The sequence below is a fragment of the Molothrus aeneus genome, chromosome Z (genome assembly GCF_037042795.1).
Source record: "Molothrus aeneus isolate 106 chromosome Z, BPBGC_Maene_1.0, whole genome shotgun sequence".
NCBI lineage: Eukaryota > Metazoa > Chordata > Aves > Passeriformes > Icteridae > Molothrus > Molothrus aeneus.
In genome coordinates, this window is record NC_089680.1 from 28,333,887 (window position 1) to 28,358,712 (window position 24,826).

Sequence of the window (24,826 nt, forward strand, 5' to 3'; positions counted from 1 at the left end):
TTCAATACTGTTATCCCACCTAATGGTTCTCTTTGCTACAATTTTGATCTAGGGTTATTGTTTATTCTGTACAGAATAGCTATTTGATATTAACATCTGTTAGAGCAATGCCTCAGCATTTTAATTATAGGTTTCATACCACACAATCATAGAAAGCTTAGATAAAATGGAAAAAGATTAAGTAACATTTATCTAATTGTTCACTAATCATTACTGGAACAAAACTCTAGACTAAGACAGAGAAGCCTAGACAAAGAGAGCCTGACAAGCCCAACTCCTGACGTCTTGCAGATTTAGTATGTACCCTTTGACATGTTCCTAACAGCGGCAATACCGTATTTCTTGGACTATAGGTCTGCTGTACTTAATCAGAATTTTAGAAATATGTAATTAATGTTTCTTTGACTGTCTAAATTACAGATCCTGAGAATAGAATTTGTAGAATGGCACCTTTGTTTTCATTTACTGTGTGCCCCACCTTGCCTGATTTTCTGTAGCTGTGCATTGTGTGTGCTTTTATTGCTTTGTTTCCATATGGAAAATGGTCTTGGACTGGATGTTGAAGATCTCAGTTCTTTTTTCTGGCTAATAAATGCCTCTCTATTATAATTAAATAGCTGTATCATGTTGTCTTGTGACAGTCTGAAGGTGTATGGCACTTCCTTTTCTTCCCTTTGCTTAGGATACATCACCACCAGTATCTGGCTATGGTAAGGCCTTCCCTCAGTATCAGACAAAGGATTCTGTTCTCTCTAATTTCTGTGAAGCTCTCTATTAGCTTAAGGACCACAGAATTATCCTAAAAACTTAAAGGAGTTTGAGGATATTGTTCTGACATGAAAGAATTTCTTTGTTTGGAGGTTTTATAAGGTTGAACACTTGTACATAGTGGTCAAATGAATTAGATATTTACATAGAATCTGATCATAGATGCAGATGGCTATAAATTATTTCCAGTGTGTGCATATGTGTGCTAAAAACTGAGGGAGGATGAGAACAAGTTTACTCTTTCTGTGCCATTGTTCTGGTTTTTTCTTTTCAGAATGTCAGTATCTTTGAAGAGACAGAAGTGTCTGTAAAAGTTGAGATCAGTAACATTATATTAGAGTCTGTAATGTAGGGTAAGACATTGCAATTGATTTGTGTGGTAATGCTGGCACTTAATGAAATTAATTATTTTCTGGTTTCATGTGCAAAAAAAAAAGTGTTTTAAACTACTTTTTACTACAACTCCATCTCTTTTATTTCTAACATTATATTTAGTAAATCATTATAAAATGTATGCAAGCAAGCAATGAGGCATAATGGGAAATGCCTTGGATTATTGTACCTTGCAATGCTAGTCTGACTCTTGCTGGTATTGTTAATTTCTAGTGTGGCATCTTAACATCAGGCACCTGCTCTGTGCTTGCTTAATCTGAATTCACACAGTGCCTGACTTTTTATTGCTTGCTCTCAGGGTAAACATGATCTAGTTTTCACAGCCTTCTGGAAATTAGGATACTGCAGCCTAACTACTTAGACTTTAAATTTACTTGTAACTGGTAAGCTTTCTTCTAATGCCACATTCTAGTAAAGCACTTCACAGTGTTTCAGTAGTAGGAACTATCAGGTTCTTTTGCATTCCTGCTATCACAAGCAAGAGTTAATCATCAATGTGTTCTCATAAAGAGCAAGAAAACTTTGAGATTACTCCCTGTGTGATTTTATATGCTGCTGTTAAAGAAGAGAAGAGCTAGGAATGCTAGAATGCATTTAAAACCTTTGCAGTGGGAAGGAACTGACTATGATATGTGTCAGGCTATTTAAGAAAGTATAATGTATTTGTGCTACAAGTGCTGTGGAGAAATAGAAGATCACTTCCTTATTTGAATTTATTTTCCTCTTTGCTGCAACTTTATTTTAAAGGGTTGTGTTACCATGTGCAATGACCTTAAAACAATTAAGTCTGCTTTCTAAAAACATGGTTTCTTAAAACTGCTTTCTAAATCATCTTATTCAGCTGCATTTTTAATTTCCAGATTGAATAATTTTGATTAAATTAAATGTCTCTTTGCTAAGTTGCAATCATTACTGCATGTAATAATAGTTTCTCTCACTTTTAAGTACACCATTGATCTCTGTTTTGAAAGGTTTGCTAAATCATCTCCAGTGATTGGGTGTTCTTCCAAAAACCTGGTTGGTTGTTGGACCAAACGGAAGAGTGTGTTTATTTTGGAGTCAGACCCATAGATGTGTGTCCCATTGATACACTGATACAGAGTGCTATTATAAGCAGAAATAGGTGCTCTGTTACAATCAGTCCTTATTTAGAGACTGTGTGTGATATAGCGGTCTACAAATGATACATATGATATACCTTAACAAGGTAAAAGCAAACATATATTTCATCTCCTGTTCCACAGCAAGTCTGTGACTGAATTCTCTTCAAAATTGGAAGCATTCTCTAGGATTTGCATTGCTTCCAATATTCAATTCCACTTTTGCAAGTGAGAGTTGTTCTCCTTGCATCTTTTGTACAGTGTATTTCCTCTAGCCATGTCTATTTTGCAGTATTGCAAGAACTTGCAGCAAGAACTTGCAGCATTGCAAGAACAATGATCTTATCCTTTCATTACTTTCCTTACTGACAGCTGATACCAAGATATTCCTTTCCTCTTGTGAGAGAAATTACAGTGTCAGTCACTTGGTGATCATTTCCATGAACTGTTTCCCCTGAGCCTACATCACAACATTTCCCTACATTCGTCCTCTGCTGCATAGCACTGTTCACAGATGTAAAGATAGAGGCAACATCCAGTCTGCTAGTGGTTACTGTGCTCATCACAAGATGAATGACCTCAAGGTGCACCCAGGGACACTTTGGTTAGACATTAAGAAAAAATTTCTTTGCTGCAAAGGGTGATCAAGATGTGGAACAGGCAGTGTGGGGAAGTGATGGGGCCACCATCCCTGGAATTGTTCACAAAACATCTAGATGCACATAGGGAGGGATGAAGATGGCAGCGTTCACTCATTTTGTTTTTTGCACCTTAACAACTCAGTAGAGCTTTCCTATGGTTTAAGATAAACAGTATCCCAAAGGTATGACAAGGTACCACAATGATACCTTGGCTTGAGAGAACAGATTAAGCAGGACCTGCATAGTACCTCAAATACATACATGGGTTATTGCAATACAAAGATCAACTGATTTTAACTTTCAAAAGAAAGGTTAATAGATTAAATATCTGTTTGAGCATTAGTCCCTCAAAGAACTATTTTGCTTTGTTTTCAGCAGACTGCAAAGCATTTCTTTTGGATTAGCTTCAAGGTTTTTTGCAGTTGATCTTGAGGCTTTTGAAATAATCAAAATAAAATGGAAAGTGTTTAAGTAGCTTAAAGAGGGGTAAGAGGGAATAGGGTAGTATGAGGCTTATGAAACATTTCAGATTTTGAAACTTAAGTTTGGAGATTCTAGAAGTCTCAGCAGGGGAAGAGAGAAACTGTTGTAGCCATAGTTAACAAAGCAAAATTTCTGACTTTGGTTGTTGATGAGGTACTATTATGTTCCTCAATCATTTAGAAGTAATGCTTTTCTGAAGGTAAACAAGAAATTATAATTTCTGGGTTTGTTGTTTACTATTTTATTGTTTGTTTATTATAAGTTTTCATAAATAAAAAACAGTAAATTGCCTTGACTTTTTCTCTATATTAATTTCAAAATAAATATTGTATAGATAAAGGGGAAGAAAAATCTGACTCCAGGTTCTTGCATATGTGTCTTGATCATCAGTTTATTGCATAAAACATGAGTGCTGCATCCACTTCTTGTGTTTCTGTACAAAAGTGTCTGGGGTTTTGTTGTTTGCTTGTTGTGTTTTTTTTAACTTGTTTAGTTACAAGCCATATAAATTGATAATGCTTGTGGATTACAAGAAATGTTACAGATTTTTATGCTTAAGTATGAAAATTAATGGTTGGGTCAGTTGACTGATTTTTACTTGTTATCATGCTTGACAACATACAAAAATCCAGTCTTTGAAATAATTAATTATATTTATTATAATTTTGAAATATATAGAGTTAAATATAAAATTTAGTTTTTGGTAACGTATACAAATTCAAAAATTATAAGTAGATTATAACACATGAAGAATAATGATTCAAAATAAGTAAATAAGAACATGAAAGACATGACAGAAGGTTTCAGTAGCTGAATAGTTTATTAGGGTAAAATGTTTTATGACATGTAAATGATTCACACTTGATAATTATTTTTAAAATGTTACTGTTGCATTCCTTTAACTTCTCTAATATTGCAATGTTTTTACAAGTTATAGTTCTGTTTGGTTTTATTTCTTGAATGCTTTTTTTATCATTACATTAATTCATGTCTAATTTTGAATTTGCCCTGTAAAAATAATGGCATTTCCCAAAATACCAGTAGATTCAGATTTTCAAGCTTCAGTCAAGAGCTTCAGTGAATTTAAAAACAATAGACAACAGAGGATTCTTGAACATTGGACTCAGTTAGCTGACATTTGTATGAATTGTTTGTAACTTTACAGACTACACATTATGCAAAACATATAGCATCCAATTGAAATTGAAATTCTATTGTCAAATTAAAAAAAATGTTGATGCAGTCAGAGCTTTGTAGATTACTTTGCAATATATTAATAATTAGATTAGCTTTATGTGCCTGCCTTAAATTTTTGTTGTTCCTTTCTCTCTTCCTCTTCATGTAAGACTGACATTTTTTCTATAATGTTCAGTGGATAATTGGCTTACCATTGACACCGAGTTAGTTATTTAAATCTTTTACTTGATTAACTGTTATTCTCTGAGGAGACAGGGATTGTTTGCCAATCTTATTTTATTTGATTTTTGTTTTTGTAAATCAATTTCTAGAGTTACAACATTACCCTCAGCTAAATGAAATACAAATAATGTATTTTCCTTTTCTTTTATTTTCTTTTCTTGAAGCCGATCAACAACTTATCCTTACACAGAAACCCAGATGTACAGTCAAAACACTGGGGGAAATTATTTTGATACTCAAGGAAGTTCTGCACAGGTGACAACAGTGGTCTCGTCTCATAGCATGGTGGGCACTGGAGGGATTCAGATGGGCGTAACAGGAGGACAACTCATTAGCAGCTCAGGAGGGACCTATCTGATTGGCAATTCAATGGAAAATTCTGGTCATACAGTGACTCACACAACGCGGGCCTCCCCAGCGACAGTAAGTATTTCAGACTGATGCAAAACCTTTGAGACTAGTCTCTTAGTCACTCAGATGTTCTTGCAGACTGACACGGTTTTTGTGACAGAATGCGTTGTGGTAATATGTTGTCAGAATAAGGACTACATAGTACTTTTTGTGAAAGAAGCACTATATTACTTATAAGATTTAGGAGTAAGAATACTGTGAAAACTTAATCATGAAGGCATACCTTTCCCTTGACAGCTTGTGAATAATTACATTTCATATGTTAAATTTAAACGTTTGTAATTTTTCTGAAAACATAAGAAAAATACAGTATTGTTGAGTGTAACTGTTAGATGTAAATGTTAAATAATGTAAGTTATAGATCAGTATATCTAACTTTCCTGCATTTAATCAGTTTGTTTGCCTGATATTAGTATAGTTTTGGTAGCTTATTTCAAAAAATTTCCCATTGTTCAGAATACCAAGGTAATATGTTTTAACACTTCATTCTTACTTATCTATGGTATGTCTCTAAATTGTGTTCAGATTAAAAGCTCTTTTGGGAATGTCTGACAGTGCTATGGGAATATGCATTCTGTTACAACTGTGGTATAGAATATTGTGGATACATAAACATGAGCATGGAGAACTTTACCTAAGAACTTACTCAATCAGCCTATATTTCAGTTAGGAAAATGGGTTTATACTACTCTTAACTTTGCTTCCCTAGGGAGTACTTTTACCTCATGCTTCTGAGTATTCTGGTCTGCACATAGAGATTTGAAAGTAATGGGGAAGAGAATTGTGAAACATAGGATAGCAGCAGTTTAAAGATATAGAAAGGAGATAAAGCATCAGTAATAATACAGATTCATCAATATTCAAAAAGGCAATAAAGTTAGGGGACTTAATTTTTAGAAATGAATGTAAAAGCATTGGATAATTTAGATGATCTGAAAATTTCTCTCCAATTTGAATCTTAAAGTGATTGGTATGAATAAATACAATTTTTGGTACCATGCAGGAAATTATTACTTTATCCAAAAAACCCATGCAGTATTATTTCTGGAAAGCAAAAATTGTGAAGAGTCATAATTCATGAATAGTATAACTGTCCCACCTGGACATAAGGGGAGCTTTCATAGCAACAGAGAATTTTGTACTTGAGTTATGAAAAAGAGTGTATATTAACATTTCCCTGTATTTTGCATGACTTAATAGAAGAACAGAGTTTCTGAAAAAAGTGTCATTCCTCTTTCAGATTTCAGATGCTTAACTGACTGTGAAAACAATTGAGGCTTAAAGGTATCCAGTAAACACAAATGAAGAGTAGTAGAGTTACTTTGAAGCTGAAAATCCTAGAATTATTTGAATTTCAAAACTCCACACTATATTTTGCAAATTAAAAACAGGTTTGATTTTTTTTTCAAAAGTTAAAAGTAGAATTCGCCAACCTTGAACAGGAGCTAAGGTTCATGCCTTCAGCAGCATTTTCCTCTTTCCCTGTGTGTCAGTAAAATAGCCTGTTTTAGTTGCGCAAAATAAATTCTATACTGCTATATCGGCTCATTGTTAAGAACAGGAGAAAATACGGCTAGTTAAACAACAATTACTAAATTGCATTTTGTCACTATAATAATTTCCTCTGTTTCTTAGTGTGTTATTTCTTCTGTATAGTATACTTCTATAAGAATGACACATTAGAGTACATTGGAAGTACATTTCTTGCTAAGGAAGTGGGACATAACATGATTTAGATAATAATTTTAGGCTGTGTTTCAACTGAAACATACAGGAATTAATTGAAACACTAAAGGTTTGGTTTAAGCTCACTTGAAAGCACCGTGTCTCTTTTAATTTTGCTAGGTGGCATAACTAAACTGAGTGAAATAGAGCAATGTAATACTTTAATTGGATTGCACCTTTGATAGATAGAGCTTGTTTCAGTTGTGATCCTCATTTGATCTTTACCATCATTACTTTTTTCATTCTTGTGTACAGAATATATTGGAGCAATCAAAATAACCTGTATCCAGACTGTTTTGCTAGAATAATATGCAGAAATTTTTTCCCAGTTTTGAATTAGTTTGGAGAATTTTCATATAGAGAAAAAGGATATAGAAATTAATAAGAATTTATTTATTAATATATGTGGTTATCACAAGTTCTCTTTATTTTCCCATAGAGGTACTAGTTCTGTTTACTCTTTTCAGCTGGTAACTTCACTTGTTTTGTCATTTATCACCCTCACTGATCAAATCATTACATTATCTAATAAGCAAATTATTGTATGAATGATGTTAACTCTTTCTGATACACTTAGTTTAAGTTAAAAGAAATGAAGAAACAAGAGTTTCAGGTAAAAAGTCAAATATATAAAATAGGTAAATTTTATTAACTGTCTTTTAGATAAATTGAATTTAAAATCTAATTTACTCTTCAGCTGGTAAGCTATTTGTTTTATGCAGATTTCAATAAAAGATAGGCTTTTAAACTTAATTTTATTTTCACTTTTTCTTTATGATTTAATATAATTCTGAGTTCTGCTTCAGAATTTCAATAAAGAGCTAATATTTTGGTTGTAATATATAATTTGTTTAATTTTCTGTTAAACAATCATACAAGAGAGCAGTCCTTATTAAGCTACAGCCTGCAGTAGCACTGCTTTTATAGCCAAAATATCAAGACTTATGCTCTCTCAAAACTATTCCAACATATATACAGTAAAAGTTTTTGTTGGTATGCATGAATAACTTTTGTTAACTTTTTCTTTCCTTTTTTCTTTTCCATTGGTTTCACTGCTTCTTTCCATTATATCCTTTGCTATGAAACTACTTTCTCTACATGCTGAAAAGGTGTTTTTTTTTGATAAAACCAGAAAGGCATTCAGATTATAAGAACTTCTATATAAGATGCTCAGTAGATAAGTAGATTTCCAAAATTATCATTTTCATGTGAGTATGTTTGTGGATTGGTCAAGAATGTGTGTGACTGCATTGAAGAAGGACTGATTTAGCCTAGCTGGATGTCTGTTTAAAACAAAATTGCATGTTGAAACCTGCATGAAAGAGTCATCTGTTTGGTTTACTGGCAGCTCTCATTAAATAGGAACCACTACATTTAAGGGATTCTCCAAAAAATTGGATTGATTGCCATGTTAATGAAATATAAATCACCTTCCATTTTTTCCCAATATGTAAACACCTAAGGATTTTTCTTGTGATGAAAAAAGGTAACCTAATTGCCATATTTCATAATATTACAAGGTTAAAAAATTCATACAGTTTCTAGTAATAAATTTGTTGTTATGCTTGTCTGTCAGTGAGAGGCTCCCATCTATTAGTCTTGTTTGCTAACAAGCTTTGTGACTGATCCTCAGTTTACAGTTGTCATTCGGCAGTCATCACCAGCCATAGGAGGTCTCCACTCATGCTGTTACAGAAAATCATCCTATTTCATTGCAAATCTAAATCTGCATGAAAATAAAACCAAAATTTATATGTATATAATGTATCCCCACAAAATATTAGTTCTGCTAGTAAACACAGCATGCAAAGGAATAACTTCAAAGGAAGGATGACACCTGATGAAAATATGTTGTAATTATTGGAGAGAAAACAACAAGAAGTAAGAAGACCCAATGCAAATACCATATCCTGATAATACAATTCTAGTGGAAGTCTTATAACTATTTCAGAAAAACTAGCACATCTTACATAAGGGCATAAAGGTTATAATTTGGATTTAAGTTTGAGGTGAGATTTTATGTATTAATTTCCTTCTTGGTACAGGAGTTTTTCCTCCTCAATTTCTTAACTTTTGTCGTAGTTTTAAGGTAGCTAAATAGATTTTAGCATAAAATAAAACATTTCTGATCAAATCAAAGGTGCACAGACTTTTATGCAAAAAGGATTATTAGATCATTTTGTCTGACATCATAAATAGGCAAGATATTTGTTTATCATTTCTGCAACTGACTACAGTGGCTTTTGTGAAAAAAGGGTATCAGGTGGATCTTGTGCCTTGATAAATCTCCTGCTTTGGTTTCTGCTTCAGGCTATGGAGCATCATGGCTTCTCTCCCTCTCTTCCAGAGGTTTCAGTGTAGCAATGTCACCAAAATAATTTGTATTTCTCTGTCCCTTTGAGTACCTTGCTGCTACACTGTAAAGTCTTGCATTGAGATTATGCGATCTTCATAAGAAAAGGAATGTGGGGAGAAAGGGCGAATGATTGCTACTAAGGTCAGGCACACCTACCCCAACTAGATTCTGGCTTCATCTGTCTATGCTCCTTGCTTCTCCTCTGATACAGACTGGCCTCATTGGCTTTTCGTGTGTCTTCCCCATGAAAGCCCTGTAGCAATTATAATGTTTCCAATTTTGGCAGTTTAATATTTATTTCTGGTATTTGTTTATCAAAAAACCGAGTTGTTGGAAACTTGATTTATTCCAATGCAATATTCCAGTTTCTGATTTGAAAAGATTTTAAGAAATGAAATTTTTTCATCATAAGATATCAAAAATAGGTATCTTTCAATGCATGGGAAGAATTTGTGTTAATTCTTTTTGTTTGAAAATGCATAATAAACTGGATGCCAGGAGACTTGACATGATGATGTTCTCAAAACAGTCTGGTTGTCAATTGCATAGATGCATCATTTGTGATGGACTACAGGTTTTCTTTGGTTTCGATTAAATAAACATTTGTCCTAATATGGCCACCCTCTCTGTCTAAGGCTGTCATGCCATAAATGTTTTCAGATTTGATTTTAATAGTAATCTGAGTTGAATTTTCTTTTTAGTTTCTCTATTTTGGTTCTCTGGTGTGAATAACTCTGATGTATTTACATGTGTTTTTCAGTGTTAGGTGGAATATATATGTTTTAGAAGTCTTTATGACAAGCTTGAGAACAGATTTTTATATGGGATTTTTTGGTTTGTTTTCCAAATGTGGGGAAAATGACCACAGAGAAAAAGGTTTAGGATATGTTTAAAGATGTATATAAGGTGTACAAATAACTGGATGATCTAGGGAAAAGATGGTAAATTAGTCAGTTTGACCCTATGTTGGAGAACTTCTAGCAAAGAAGATAAACATAGAATCATAGATTGTTAAGGGTTGGAAGGGATATTAAAGAACACCTAGTCCAGTGTCCTCTGCCATGGACAGGGACACCTCCCTCTAGATGAGGTTGCTCAAGACCTTATCCAGCCTTGCCTTGAGCAGCCCCAGGGATGGCAATTCCACAGCCTCTCTGGGGAGTCTGTTCCGGTTTCTTGCCATCCTGACAGTAAAGAATTTCGTCCTAATATCCAACCTTTGTTTCTCTCCTTTCAGTATGTACCCATTACTCCTTGTCCTATCACTGCAGTTCCTGATTAAGAGTCCCTCTCCCCCTCTTCACCTTTGCTGTAGGCCCCCTTCAGATCCTGGAAGTTGCTGTGAGGTCTCCACACAACTTTCTCTTCTCCAGGCAGAACAGACACAACTTCCTCAGTCTGTCCTCATAAGGAAATGCTCCAGTCCTCTTATCAATCTCATGGCCTTCTCTGGACTCACTCCAACAGGTCCATGTTCCTCCTGTGCTGGGATCCCAGAGCTGATGCAGCACTGCAGGTGGGGTCTGAGCAGACAGAATCCCCTCCCTGGCCCTGCTGGCAGCAGTGCTTTGGATGCAGCCCAGGACATGTTTGGCCTTCTGGACTGTGAATGCGCATTGTCAGCTGTTGTTGAGGTTTTCCTCAACCATGAACCCCAAATATTTCTCTGCAGGGCTGCTCTCACACTTCTCCACCCAACCTGTAGCCTGGGATTGCCATGACCCAAGTGTAGGACCTTGCATTTCACATTATTCAATTTCATGAGATTTGCATCAGCCCGCCTGAATTGTGTCAAGGTCCCCTGGGACCTGGGTAATAACATTACATTTGAAAATTTGGGAAGGAAAAGGTAATTGGATTTAACTCCAAGCATTTTTTATTTTTTCAGTCTGTGACTGCAAGGTGTGCTTTTTCTCCCTAACGACTACATGTGTTCTTTTATAATCACTAGAGAACATGCTGTATTCATTAGTCAGGATGCATGCTTTATGTACCTGTAGACTACTGGTAGTGTGCATTTGCAGCAGGTGTTTTGACCCGTTATGTATATTAAATTTTCATATTTACAATTTAATCAGGGGAGTTTTTAGAAATAAAAAAAGCTCTTCTTTTTCTAAGTCTTTAAGGTTTATCAGCATTCTTTTAAGGTCAGCTTTATGTAAAATAACGCACTAATTTTACATCTTTTTTTTACTTCTTCTTTTTCTGCATATTTACATTTCTTTCATTCCACAGACTTAAAGAAGCATCTTTCTGTCTATTTTCATAGTATTGTTTCAATATTTTGAGCAAAATTTCACAGAATCTGTTTGCAGGTGTTGCTACAGCTTTTTTTATTGACAGGAATGCAAATCTTTTAGATTTAAGTCTCCCAGCTGTACAGACTAGATTGGAGTTCTCCTCACATGGTCAATATAATTTCATTTTCAAGCTTGTTTCTTGTGAGCAAGCTTGTCTGCCTAACACAACCCTCTGGCACAGGTTTCAGAAAGCAATATTATATACATGAATACTCTGTCCTGAAATAGTACTGAAAGCCAACATGAACCATGCATGTTTGTGGCATCCTAAAAGGCTGAAATTGTCACATTTTCAAAAAGCCTGTGTCCATTTATCCTGTATTTTCAGATTGGTTCTGCCTTATTTAGGTAGGCACAATTGCCACAAGTACTTAGGACTTAGCTAGCTGTACCACCAAATCAGCCTTTCTTGTATACATATGATGAATTAGTAATTCCTTCATTATGGAGCATTGTGATAATAGCTGCTTTAGAATTTCACTTCCTTTAAAGCCTGAAAGGGTGAACCTTTGGAAATGGATAAAAAGCATCGTGAATGAGCGGTGCCTGTGGAAAAAGAGACAGTAGCTATCTTTTTTCAAGATGTTGCAACAATGTATTGAATACTAAGATACCACCTGCCTGCCCTGCTGCTGGTATACAGTGGTTTGCAAATGCAAACAGATAAAAAAAAAATTATAGGCTACCCAGATTATTCACTAAACGTCAGGACTTCAATTTCTGCACATTGTTTTCTTTTTTTTTAATTCCTCAGAGCAACTTATGATAACATTTTGTACTAATTGTGAAATTGTTAGTTGATCGTGGAAATTGTTAGCTGAATCATGTGGAAAAACACTGTTTCTTTCTTCTTCCTAAGAGGAAGGGAGTTTTTTTTCAAAGTGGGTTTGGGATAGGTGTTTGCTATGTCTGTGCTATATGCATCTTAGACTATTATGTGTCATTTCTTTATCTAGTAACATGTTAATGAATACTGAGACATAACCTAGCAAAAACAGTCAGTAACTTCCAAATCAGTAGATCATGTAAGGATTACATTGTAGATGCACATACTGGGATCAAACTGCTGAAATTTTTAACCCCAGGAGAATATCCTTATTCCTTATTGATTGTGTCTGAGTATATGGCAGTGTTTTAGCTCACTAACAAAGTAAATTGAAGAAATTCACAATCTATAATGCTCTTAATTTAGTGACTGCCTATGTTTGTAACTGTACAAACTGATTAGTCTTCCTACATGTAGTGTAACATCTAACATGGTTTAGTTGGAATTGCAGTGGGAGCGATAGTGTGTATTTCAGTTATCAGAACTTTTAAATAAATTATTTTAGTTTATTAAGACAAGAAAAGGGGGAATGTGTGACTGATCACATATTCAAATAAGTGAAATTCTTCCTATTTAACATATCAGATAAATATGTAGGAAGTTGTGCCTAGAATCTCTCACAGCTTATTGTTAAAAATGGAAGGGTATCAGTCTTCCTTTTGCATTTTTACAGAATATCATTTTAAATGTTAAAATTACTTTCATCTGTAAACAAAATATTATAATAATACACACTGTATTACCTGTGTAGTTATTCCATGTTTGTACTTAAGTGCTATTTGAATAGAGACGTACTGTTCAGTTTTTTACAGCCTAAATAAAAGTCCCTGGCCAGAATTTAGAACCTAAGATCTTGAAGGAACAGATCCTTCACTTAAGGAACAGATCCTTCATTTAAGGAACTTTTTACTTGGGTAGCTTCTATTTCCTGTACATGGGTGTCACATAGAGCCTCCTGAAAACCCAAACCTTTGGAATAGCAGAGTAGAAGAAAATAAAATATTTCAGCTGTGGGGGGCCTACAAGAATAATTTAGCCCAATTGCTTCACTTTAGGGCTGACCCAAAGATAAAGCAGGCTCTTAAAGGCTCTGTCCAAATGCCCCTTACACATTGATAGGCTCAGGGCATCATCAAGCTTGACCACCCTCTCTGTAAAGAAATGCTTCCTAATGGCGAGTCTGAACCTCCCCTGGTGCAGCTTTGAACCATTCCCACACATCCTGTCACTGGGTCCCAGGGAGGAGAGATCAGCACCTCCCTCCCCACTTCCCCTCCTCAGGAAGCTGTAGAGAGCAAGGAGGTTGCCCCTCAGCTGCTTTTCTCCAGACTAGACAAGCCCTAAGCCCTTAGCAGCCCCTCACAGGCCATGGTGTCTAGTCCTTCCACCAGACGCCTTCTTGCCCTTCTCCAGACACCTTCGAGGACCTTCCCATGGTTCTGAAATGGTGGAGCCCAGAGCTGCACCCAGCATTGCACAGGAGGCCCTGCCCTAACAACGGGACACACAGGGACAGTCACCTCTTTAGACTACCACAGCTGGTGCACCCAGGATGGGGTTTGCTGTGCCCAGGCTGGCATTTGCTGCATCCAGCATGGGGTTTGCTGCACTCAGGATGGGGTTTGCTGCAGCCAGATGGGGTTTGCTGCACTCAGGATGGGGTTTGCTGCACCCAGGATGGGGTTTGCTGCACCCAGGCTGGGGTTTGCTGCTCTCAGGATGGGGTTTGCTGCTCTCAGGATGGGGTTTGCTGCTCTCAGGATGGGGTTTGCTGCAGCCAGGATGGGGTTTGCTGTGCCCAGGCTGGCATTTGCTGCATCCAGCATGGGGTTTGCTGCACTCAGGCTGGGGTTTGCTGCACTCAGGATGGGGTTTGCTGCTCTCAGGATGGGGTTTGCTGCACTCAGGATGGGGTTTGCTGCTCTCAGGATGGGGTTTGCTGCTCTCAGGATGGGGTTTGCTGCTCTCAGGATGGGGTTTGCTGCTCTCAGGATGGGGTTTGCTGTGCCCAGATGGGGTTTGCTGCCCCCCTGGCTGCCAGGGTACACTGCTGGCTGCCACAGAGCCTGCTGCCAACCAGCACCCCTTGAGCCCTCTCTGCAACCCCAGAGCCGCCCCTCTCCCAGTTTAGACTCGTGTGTGGCATTTCTCTATCCCAGGTGCAGAATCTGGCATTTTGACTTGTCATTTTCATGTCACTGGTGATTGCCCAGTGCTCCACTCTATCCAGATCTCTCCCCTCTCTCTGCAAGGGTTTTTGTCTCTCAGGAGAGTGAACTGCACCTCCCAGTTACAGTGCCTCCGAGTTGGACAACATCAGCAAACTTACTAATGGTGCGTTCAACTCTTGTATCCAGATCATTGTTAAAAATGAACAGAACGGGCCCTAGAACTCAGTCCTGTAGGGCACCAATAGAGTAAAACAAGAAGCAGCCATAAGTTTTCAGAAAGGGCAAGTGAATCATTTAGTGTCTAAAAAATTTGTCTTCAAATCAATCATATTTTATGCTCAGAAATAGTTAAAGTAATTTTACAACCTATATGCAAAGAGGGTTTCTGGGATTGTGGAGACATCTGTCAGTTAAAGTTCATTTTATCAAAATATTATCTAAAAATGGTGAACAAAATAGTAGTGAAAACAATTTCTCTGTAAGCTTGTCCTAGTAGAATGTGTGGAGACTCATTTTTAATAAAGATCCTATTTCTGAGCTTGATAAAGTAATTAACATGTTTTAGTGGTGACCAGTGTTGCTTGGCTTATGTGATATACTAAAAGTGAACACAAATTGTGTGCCTTCAGTGGCCAAATTGTGTGCCTTCAGTGGCCATAGTCATGAAATCTACTAAAAGAAACTCCAGCAACAAAAATCTCCCAAATGATGAAAAGCCCAACAGTTACCCCCATAAGCCATGGAATCAATATGGCAGTGAGAAGTCAGTGTCATCTGTAATGCCACTTTTCGAGTGAAATTACTAGAGATGCCAATTTTTTTAGCAGGTTGGTTCCCTGAACAAAGAAGACCACAAGTTGCAGCAACAAAGTGAGAATAGGGCAGTAGTGGGAATGAGCAGCAGGCAGTGTAACCCTGGTGTACAGTACTGCTATGTGTAAGCACTGTGGTACATCTGACCTAACATTCAGATTTAGGTTTTAAATGTCTGTACACTCTCAATTCTTTGATTGTATTATTTTTTTAGGAAGGGAAACTCTCTGGCTACAATATATAGTAAACTGACCTTATGATGATCTTTTGACCTTGTAGTTTTTTACTTGAAGCATGTTTTTAAAATTTGATCTTTCCTGTGTGATTTAGTAATTTGACCTCAGGTTTTTTCCACTGGAGCAAGTCAGACTGTTAAAAGAAAGAACATTATTGCCAAGCAAGAATGTTTTTTTTTTACATAGTAATCGTATATATTTAATAATGTACCTTTTTTTAAAGACTTGCAAAGCTAGTATTACACAATTAAAAGAAATTGCTCCTGACAGCTAATATATTAAAATACTTGTCAATTGCCCTCAAAAAAAAGGAGAAACTAGTTTTACAGGTAAATTCAAATATCAGCTATAGTAGTTTTCCATTTCTACTATACAGAGAGTAAATTCAGCCAATATTGATAAATTATGTCATTAAAATGATAATTAGTACTGTGGTATTTGAAGTACGATAGACGGGGCTCATTAGGAATGTTTGCAGAGATAATTATAAGTATTTTTTTAAAAAGTTTAAGTGGTGGTTCCATTGCTTTCATTTCGGCCATTTATTGTAGCTAATAATTGTGTGCCTTTTCTTACTGTGCATTCCATTGTCTCTGTCATTTTCACTGTTGGTTTTTGCTCTTCTGGCCCCCCAAATAAATTACCCTTAGGTTTTTTCTTTAATGTTGTTTCCAAACTGATCAAAATCAAAATATCCATTGTTAATTAAAAGGAAAAGAAAGAAAATGGACATGAGAGTAACCATACATTTGAATTTGAAAAAAATCTACTTTGTATTTTCGTTATACTGTGTTTTCTTTTCCTTTTTAAAAGCAAAATTATTGTGAACAAATCTGCTTTTCCAAAGGCTGGATCCTGCAGTCTTTGTAACTCCTGACTTTCCATTTACTTTGGCAGCTGGGGATCTTCAGAGGGTACTGGCAGGAGTAAGGATTGATGTCCTGTCCCAGTGAAGCTAATGGTGTAAAGCCTATTGAATTACTTTGGTTTGGGATTTGATTCTGTGATTTCAGATAGTTAAAGTTTTGTTTCTAATTCAATTCTTATTGCAAGCTCTGCATGTTTCTTCCTGGTATAGTTGAAGGGAAAACTTGGAGGCCTTCCAGAAAATCATTTAGGGATTTTATTTATTTTTTTTAATTTAGTGATTATGTTTTTGTTCAATCTGGGTTATTTTTATTTCAATGCAGCTCACCAGTAATTCTACTTCTTTGAGCTCATTCTGAGCAGTTTGGAAGGTAAAATGAACTTTGAGGCTGTGATCCTGCAGTATACATGCTAGCAAAATTGGATATGTGCAAGGACTTTCTAACCTCATTGAGGAGGCTTGTGTTCACTGGGACTCTAGAATGAGGCCTTTTAATAAAATATATGCCCTAGCCAGGAATAAAGCAGGCATTTCTGTTGATCTGTAAGGAATCTGTCAAAACTTCTCTGATCAGGCTTTTTTACTATCCCATCTTGAGTCCTTTTTTTAATGACATCTATTATCAGATTGAAATGGCGATTGAGACACTGCAAAAGTCTGATGGTCTGTCCACTCACAGAAGCTCTCTTCTCAACAGCCATGTAAGTTGTCTCTTCTTCACATACACTCTCTCTTGCTTGTTCTGCATGCTTAGCCTGCCTCTAAATGTTTGTTTTATTTTATTATTACTTTTTGCTCTTAATCTTCCCATCTTAGTTGCTTGTAATCTTCTACTACACCTCCCATGGCTTTATTTTGTCAGATTAAATGTCTTTATGGTATATTGCAGAGTGTTACCTGTTTCCTATCCTTTACACCTGTGTTAGGATGAGTTAACACATTTGACTGTTTTGCGGGTTACAGTGTAAATGTCAAGCTAAGGTTCAATTAATTCTAAATAGCTGGCTTTTGGCATTTTAAATACAATTGTCTGCATCATAAGAACTGTGTACCATATACTAATTTTGTGGCATGTGAAGAGGAAGAGAAGAAAAAGCGCACCTAAATAATATATTTAGGTTATTGCTAGGTGTTTCTTCATTTATTCTGACTAGTGAGTTTATTTTGAAATTACTTATTTAAGAATCCTAAGGATCCTTCTGATGACCTGGTAAAAATTGAAAGCAGTGCCTTAATTTGAAGTACACAGAAATGTCTTATTCATCTGCCTTTTACTTTGTTCTTACGCTGCAAGTCTAACGTTTCATAGACAAAGCTAAAAGATATTTGGGGAAAACATGATCTCCAAATATAGTGATAAGTTCATTATATAAAACTTTAAAATAAAGGAAAAAGACCAAGTTCATTTTAAACGTATTATATAAATAATGTTCTTACTTTGTAAGTTGTTAGTCTTTCTGAAATGTTGGGTTTTTTTCTGTTGGTTCTTATGGTTTTGAATTTTGTATTTTTGCCATGTTGATTGGTTTTTTTTTCCTTCTCAGCTTTGCTTATTATATAAATTCAAATACCATTATTGCTTTACAGAAGAAATTGAAATTTAGTTTGCAGTCTGAAATGTAGAATATGATAGTAGAGATTATCCTTTGGAAATAAAATTAAAAATGTGTGCTTTAGAAGGTTTGGGTTTGGATTTGGATTTTTTTTTTCCTGTAGGGGTCTGGTTTTGTTGAACTTAAAAATGTTTTGTGGAGAATTTAGGCAAACTTTTTTTCCTTAAAACTAAAATTTAGAGGAAAACTGTATCATAAATAGTTACAGGAAATTATATACAGAAAGAAAATTTAAATTCCACCTTTTGTGCTTACAAAAAATTATTTTGAAGATAAAGTGGTATCAAAATTATTATTTAAATAATAATACAAATTATTGGACTAATAATATCAAAATGATTGTTTAAATGTAATTTTTAACAGACTGTAACTTTTTCAGGAATTTTTTAGAACTATCTAGAAAGACTTAAAACACTAGCACTATTCTAAGCTTGTGTTTAAACCTGTTAGGAAGTCCATAGTCTTTGTATAAAACTGAGAAAGATTACAAGATAAGCTGCAGTGCCTCTGTAAGCTGTGTTTCACTCATTCCTAGTTCTAGGCACTGTTCACAGTGTCTTCCCAATAACAGGATTGGTACAGAAGATCACAGTCTTTCCAGCTGTGAATACTTACCATGGTATTCGTGACTGTGAACACTTTGTGAAAAATACTGTGGTAGGGATGTATCTTTGACTCTGTGGGGAAAGAAAAATTTAAAACAACCCTTGTACACATTTTTATGGCAAACAGTCTTTCCTGCTTTTGGTCATTTTGAAAAAAATTTAAAATCTAGATCAAGCTTACAGGATGTTTTGCCTGTTTTTAAAGCAATGCTTATTGTCTTTAAACTCAAGGACAGTGTAAAGGAAGTTTAAGTGTAGATGTACACTTTGTCTCTTTAAACTTTTCTTGAATTTGCCTTCTAATGGTTTGGTTTGGCATTTATTAAGTAATTTGCTTAACAGATTTTAAAATAGAATCTAAATTGCGTTTTTAATTACCTTATGCACTTAGAAGGTGATAAATTAATTTGTGGAAATATTTCAGTTTGGGATTTAAATTTTCAACCTTTGATACCTCAATGAGGTTTTGTAGGATTTGTTTTCCTAAATACATGAGTTCTCATTTCAAGGAGTTTGTCATTTCTCCTCTGTTTTTTGTTTCTTGATGTATTTCTGCATGGGATCAACTTATTCAGCCTATTGATAGTTGCGTGTTTTATAAACATTGCAGATTAATTGAAATCACACTCAATTTAACAGATCTGGCTCTGTGAATATTTCATATCTTTCCCCATCTTAGCATTACATTATGGTCAGTACTACAAATTCATAAGCCACGACTCAAACCTGAACAATTTTAGAATTGTATTTCAGCTTGATGGAAAAGTGTTTGGGTTCTTTAAAAAGCTGTTTACAATAATGTTTGGATTCAATTTTCTCTTAAAATCATGAATTAACTGCATTTTTTCTTCCAGGCTATAATCTATGAAGTAACGATTTCAAGGCCTTGCTACTAAGTAACTCGTTCCAAGAGCAAAAATTCTAGTATTGCACTTAACTTTTGATTTGGCTTTTTGTGTGTTGAATAATGCAAGTTATGTTTGAAATAACATCTGTTAGAAATTCATATAATTAATGAAGTGCACTCAAAGTGATTAATAATAGATTAGAAACCATCTGGAGGAAAATATCTTTAATGCTACATACAGAACTTAATTGCAAAATAATTAATTTTTTGTTTGTCAGTCTTTTGGGATTGACAGAGTTTTTCCCCTTGGGGAAAGCAGAAGTACTTCAAGTTCTGTATCGTTCTGATTTGATTCTAGATGTAATAGTATATGACAAATGTTATATAAATGTATTAATAAAAATAGAAATGTAATAACAGATTTTCAATATGGATAGATTGCAACCACTGAAAGTTATAATTACCTTTGTAAGCCAAGACAGGCTTAGGTCAGATCACTAATGAAATAAGTTTAATAAATTCGCACAAAACTCAAATATTAACAATTATACCTTTTCTTCAGCTATATTTCAAAATGACAGATGCTTAGTGTGGAAGCACTTGTGAATGTTAGTACATATAAAACAATAATAAATCATGATTAACTGTACTTCTTCATTTTCTTTATTTGAAATGCAAAATTGCCTGCAAACCAAGCTAAAAATCTTATGTCTTGGAAGTATTTGCATCTTCTTTCTGTATTTTTCTATAGGTGAGAAAATTCTAGCGATCCATGACAAGTACTGGGAAAAATAACGAAAATGTTGACTTATCAAAAAACAAAACCAGTGAAATTTAATGTATTCTCAGACTATATTGGTTTTGCTATATTTTGTCATTTTCCTCTAATACTAAATCTAGGAGTATTAAATTGTCCTTTGAACATTTTTTTGTATATTAGCAACAGCTAGAGGTGTTTCATGAGTGTGCTGTACTTAGAACATGCGGTGATGTTACATAATGTCTCTTCTTGCATGTTTTTAATTATCTACCACAATTACATGAAAAGATTACTGTTTTTCCAAGAAACTCATTCTGTTCCATTTGGAAGTCAAAGGCAAGCAGGCTACAGCTAAAAGGGTTTGTATCCCTAATGATTCATAGACGTACCAATTATTTTCGATGTTACCTAGGTAGCTCTCTGACTTTTATGCAGTAGCTTTTTTTTAATCTGTATCCTAATGTTTTTTAACAACAAAGAGAAACAGTATCATTTTCTGGTTTTACAAGTACATTAATTAGCTATTGTGCCCAAGGAGTTTGTTTTCTGCAATTTATGTGTATTACATTCATGATTCCTTTATTTCTTTGTGGTACTAACAATTTGTCTCCAAAGCATAGATACCTTTATTACATACTGATGTGTGGTACTGAATCAAAAATATTTTAAGAAAAGGGCACTTTCCTGAGGTCACAAGTGCAATGAATTCTGCTATTCCCTGGTAATTGTGAAGATATTAAAGCATTATTGTTTAACTAACATTTAAAGACACTCTGAGGAAGAAAGTAATTTTTAATAGACCTGAAGAGTGGTTCCAACTGTCAGAAGTTAATGCTGTATGGCTACAATATTTTCAATAAAGTATATAATAGGGTGGGTTTTTTTCTGTTTTGTATGTGATACAGCTTCAATGGCTTTTAGACAACTATGAAACTGCAGAAGGAGTGAGCCTTCCAAGAAGTACCCTTTACAACCATTACTTAAGACACTGTCAGGAGCACAAGTTGGATCCAGTCAATGCTGCCTCCTTTGGAAAACTCATACGGTCAATCTTCATGGGACTACGGACCAGAAGACTTGGAACTAGGTTTGTGCAATTGAAATCCTGAATTATAATAAAAAATAAAGGTAATAATTATGGATAAGAAACTAGTCTGCTAGGAAAAAGAATACATAAGACCTGCATTAAAATACTAGTGTTTTTCTGTCAGTTCTATTTCTTCATGTTGAACAGTTCTATGCTTTTCAAGATGCTATTATAGTTTTATTTCTTCTGCTTTTGACAGTTAATGTGTTTATATTTTGGTAACTACACTTCAGATTTTTATCATTACAAATAAAACATAACTTTCTATTTGAAAATCACTAAGAATACTATTTGCCCATACTAGATAAATTGTATTTATTTGCATTTTATTTTTCTTACTGAAGTGGAGTGCAAGTTAGTATGCTGATAATATTTGTTTAAGAGAGTAAGTTAATTTCCCAAAGGTAGTAAAATGACACTCATGTAAAACAGGTATGACAGGAGAGCCAGACCTGATTTGTGTGTGTTGTTTTCCAGTCAATGTAAATTCTAAAGTAAATGTAAAGAAAATATGTAAAACTAGTGTTATTGCTCTTTTAATGCTTGCTCTTCCATAAAGGGGGAACTCCAAATATCATTATTATGGGATTCGGGTCAAGCCAGACTCTCCTCTTAATCGACTACAAGAGGACATGCAATATATGGCCATGAGACAACAGCCCATGCAGCAGAAACAGAGGTAAAGTGTGAAACACAGCTATTCACACTATTTCTCATTCATCAAGTCTTTTCCTTACATGGGCAAGTTCAAATTCCTGTTCAGCTTTTTTGCTGTGAAAACAAAAGTGTGCTGAATACCCAATTGATGTCAATGATGTCAGGCACCAGTCAAAGTGAAAGAATATTTACCTAGAAATTGTCATAAATTTGCAGAAAATAAATAATGATAAAATTACCTATAATATTAACAGATTCTTCTTAACTATATTGAATTCTTGTCCCACAAGATGAATAAAAGCAGTAAGAGCTTTAATTTCAAACATTCCTGTTTCTTTTCATTGTATCATTTTATGTTCATACTTCTTATCGGAGAACTTACAATTAAGTTGCTTGGAATTTAGTTCATGTCCCTGTGAAGAATTAATATGACCACAATGGTTTGCCTCCAAGTACATGTAAGTATATTCCCTTAGTATCTGTTTTTCCTGAGGAACCTGTGAAGGCTCAGAAGTAGTTGAAAACTGCGGCACAGGGCTGTACTGGTGTTGAAAGAATGTGGGAATATGCATATTAAAAACTATGTTAAACAGAAAATTAATTATCTTTGAAAGTTAATAATCTTTGAAAATTAATTTTGATTTTACTGGTGTTACTAGCCAGTCATATTGCCCTAAAGTAAAATACATTAGATGCATAATTTCATGACACTAATCAATAGAAGAACACCATCTTTAGAACACTTATTCCTCCAAAAACCTTCAGTTGAATGAACAGTTTGGTATAGCGTACCAAGCATATTTTGTGTCCTTGTACACAACTGAAATATGGAAAACACAAACTTTTAACTTCAAACTTTTTAAACTTTACCTTCAAACACAAAGATCATTTTCATCTGAAATGATTCTACTGTCATTTCCAGACAGTACAGATAATTTACAACACTAAATGGAAGCTCATGGTAAGATATATGGTCTTAACTGTCTTTTGCTGAGCATAATACAGGAGCATGAGATGTCTCATAATAACATCATGTAGAAAATGCTTATTACAAAAACCATGGCAGGATTATATAGTAAGGAATGATGATAGATATTTACAAAATATCCCAGCAAGCTTATTTTACCCACTCAATCTCATTCACTTAGACACTTCATTCACTTGCATTCAGAACTACATATGTGCACCAAAACATATGGTCTAACTAGAATTATTTCTGAAAAAATGATGCCAGTCAGCGAAACATTGTCACATCTCTTGTCTTCTTCGTGTTTCACAAAGAAAAAGTGATTTTGGAATTTCATTATATAACTGTTAGGACTGGATATTTCTTTTTGTATTATTTGCTTGATTATTTTATTTAAGACCACTGTATGTCTTACATAGTTCCCTTATTTCCCTCACCTAGATATGTTTGGCATCATTTTCTTAACTTTAAGTCAGTATGTTCCTTGATTATATAGCAACAAAATCACACATATGGCACTGTGTGCAGTTAGTGCACACTTCTGTGCCCCATGTTTTGCACTTGCACACATGTACCTGCACCAACATGCACCCAATTCAGGCTCAATTCACACCAATCCTAAGCTCTGTGGCAAGAATCTGTAATGGTGTTGATGATGGGTGGGAACTGCAAGGTACCATTATGCACAATAGGTAGCTGTTACATGGAAAGTACTGTGCTATAGAAGGTTTAGTATTTAACTTCAGTGTTTCATATATAACAGTATGTGTTCTTATCATTGTTATCCACATGTATTGAAAAATTCTAGCAGGATTTATTAAGAGAGAACTAAAAAACTGAATATTGTAATTTTCATGATTATGGGAATATTTCTCTTTTGTCAGTGTATTAATATTTCTAGTGGTTCTTTTGTCTTTTAAATTAGTGGTAAATTGCAGTCAATATACTTTTTTTCTAGGTAGTTATACCAATTCTACCATCTCTTTCAGACACATCTAGTTGAATACTTCTAGTTCTCTTCAGCAAAGCTGTAGACTGAATGTATGCCTCATTTTTCTTCATTCCTTTTCTTATTTTGGGAACCATGAAGCTTTTAGATTTGCATAACTTCAGTATCAAAAAGTGCTTGCTTTGAAGTCTTCATTAGCATGAGACAGTATTGTTGTTTCTTCTTAAAAGTCGTGAAACATTACCTTTGTTTTACAAAATTATGTCAATCTGTGTGGAAAGGGAAGGATTTGATTTTTTTTGGTATAAATTTGCTGGTGTTACAATATGCCGTTACTAAGCTAAATTCTAGCAGAAATTGAGAGTACTGCTGGAATATCACCTTTTTGAATTCTGTAATGCATTGTTAACACTCTGGCTTCCCTTAGTGTGTTTTTCCTTCTGTTTTTTACAAAGTAAGTAAGAATCTCCAAATTCTTTTGACACTTTTCCTGAAAATTTTATTTTGAGATGGAAAAATCAAACTCAGTGTTCCATTTATGAAGAAGTAAACAGAAAGGATAATTTTGTACTTGATATTTTGCAGGTATAAGCCTATGCAGAAAGTGGATGGAGTTGCAGATGGCTTCACAGGAAGTGGTCAACAGACAGGCACATCTGTTGAACAAACTGTAATTGCCCAAAGTCAACATCATCAACAGTTTCTAGGTACAAAAGCAGGCTTTATACTGCTATATAAATAAGTAAGATGAACTTTGTTTTTACAGTGAATATCAAGCCAGACAAGTAAAATAGTTACATCTGAAGTTATCATGCCCTCTGTAAAATCCTT

General features: G+C 34.9%; 1 protein-coding gene across 1 annotated transcript in view; it reads left to right on the forward strand.

The window, feature by feature from the left end:
• RFX3 (regulatory factor X3) overlaps positions 1-24,826 on the forward strand; it is a 101,890-nt gene that overhangs the window by 63,005 nt on the left and 14,059 nt on the right. The window contains exons 4-8 of the mRNA XM_066568965.1: positions 4,969-5,227; positions 17,137-17,211; positions 21,241-21,422; positions 21,982-22,101; positions 24,581-24,702. Coding sequence (XP_066425062.1) covers positions 4,969-5,227; positions 17,137-17,211; positions 21,241-21,422; positions 21,982-22,101; positions 24,581-24,702 — 758 coding nt within the window. The remainder of the gene's footprint in view (positions 1-4,968; positions 5,228-17,136; positions 17,212-21,240; positions 21,423-21,981; positions 22,102-24,580; positions 24,703-24,826) is intronic.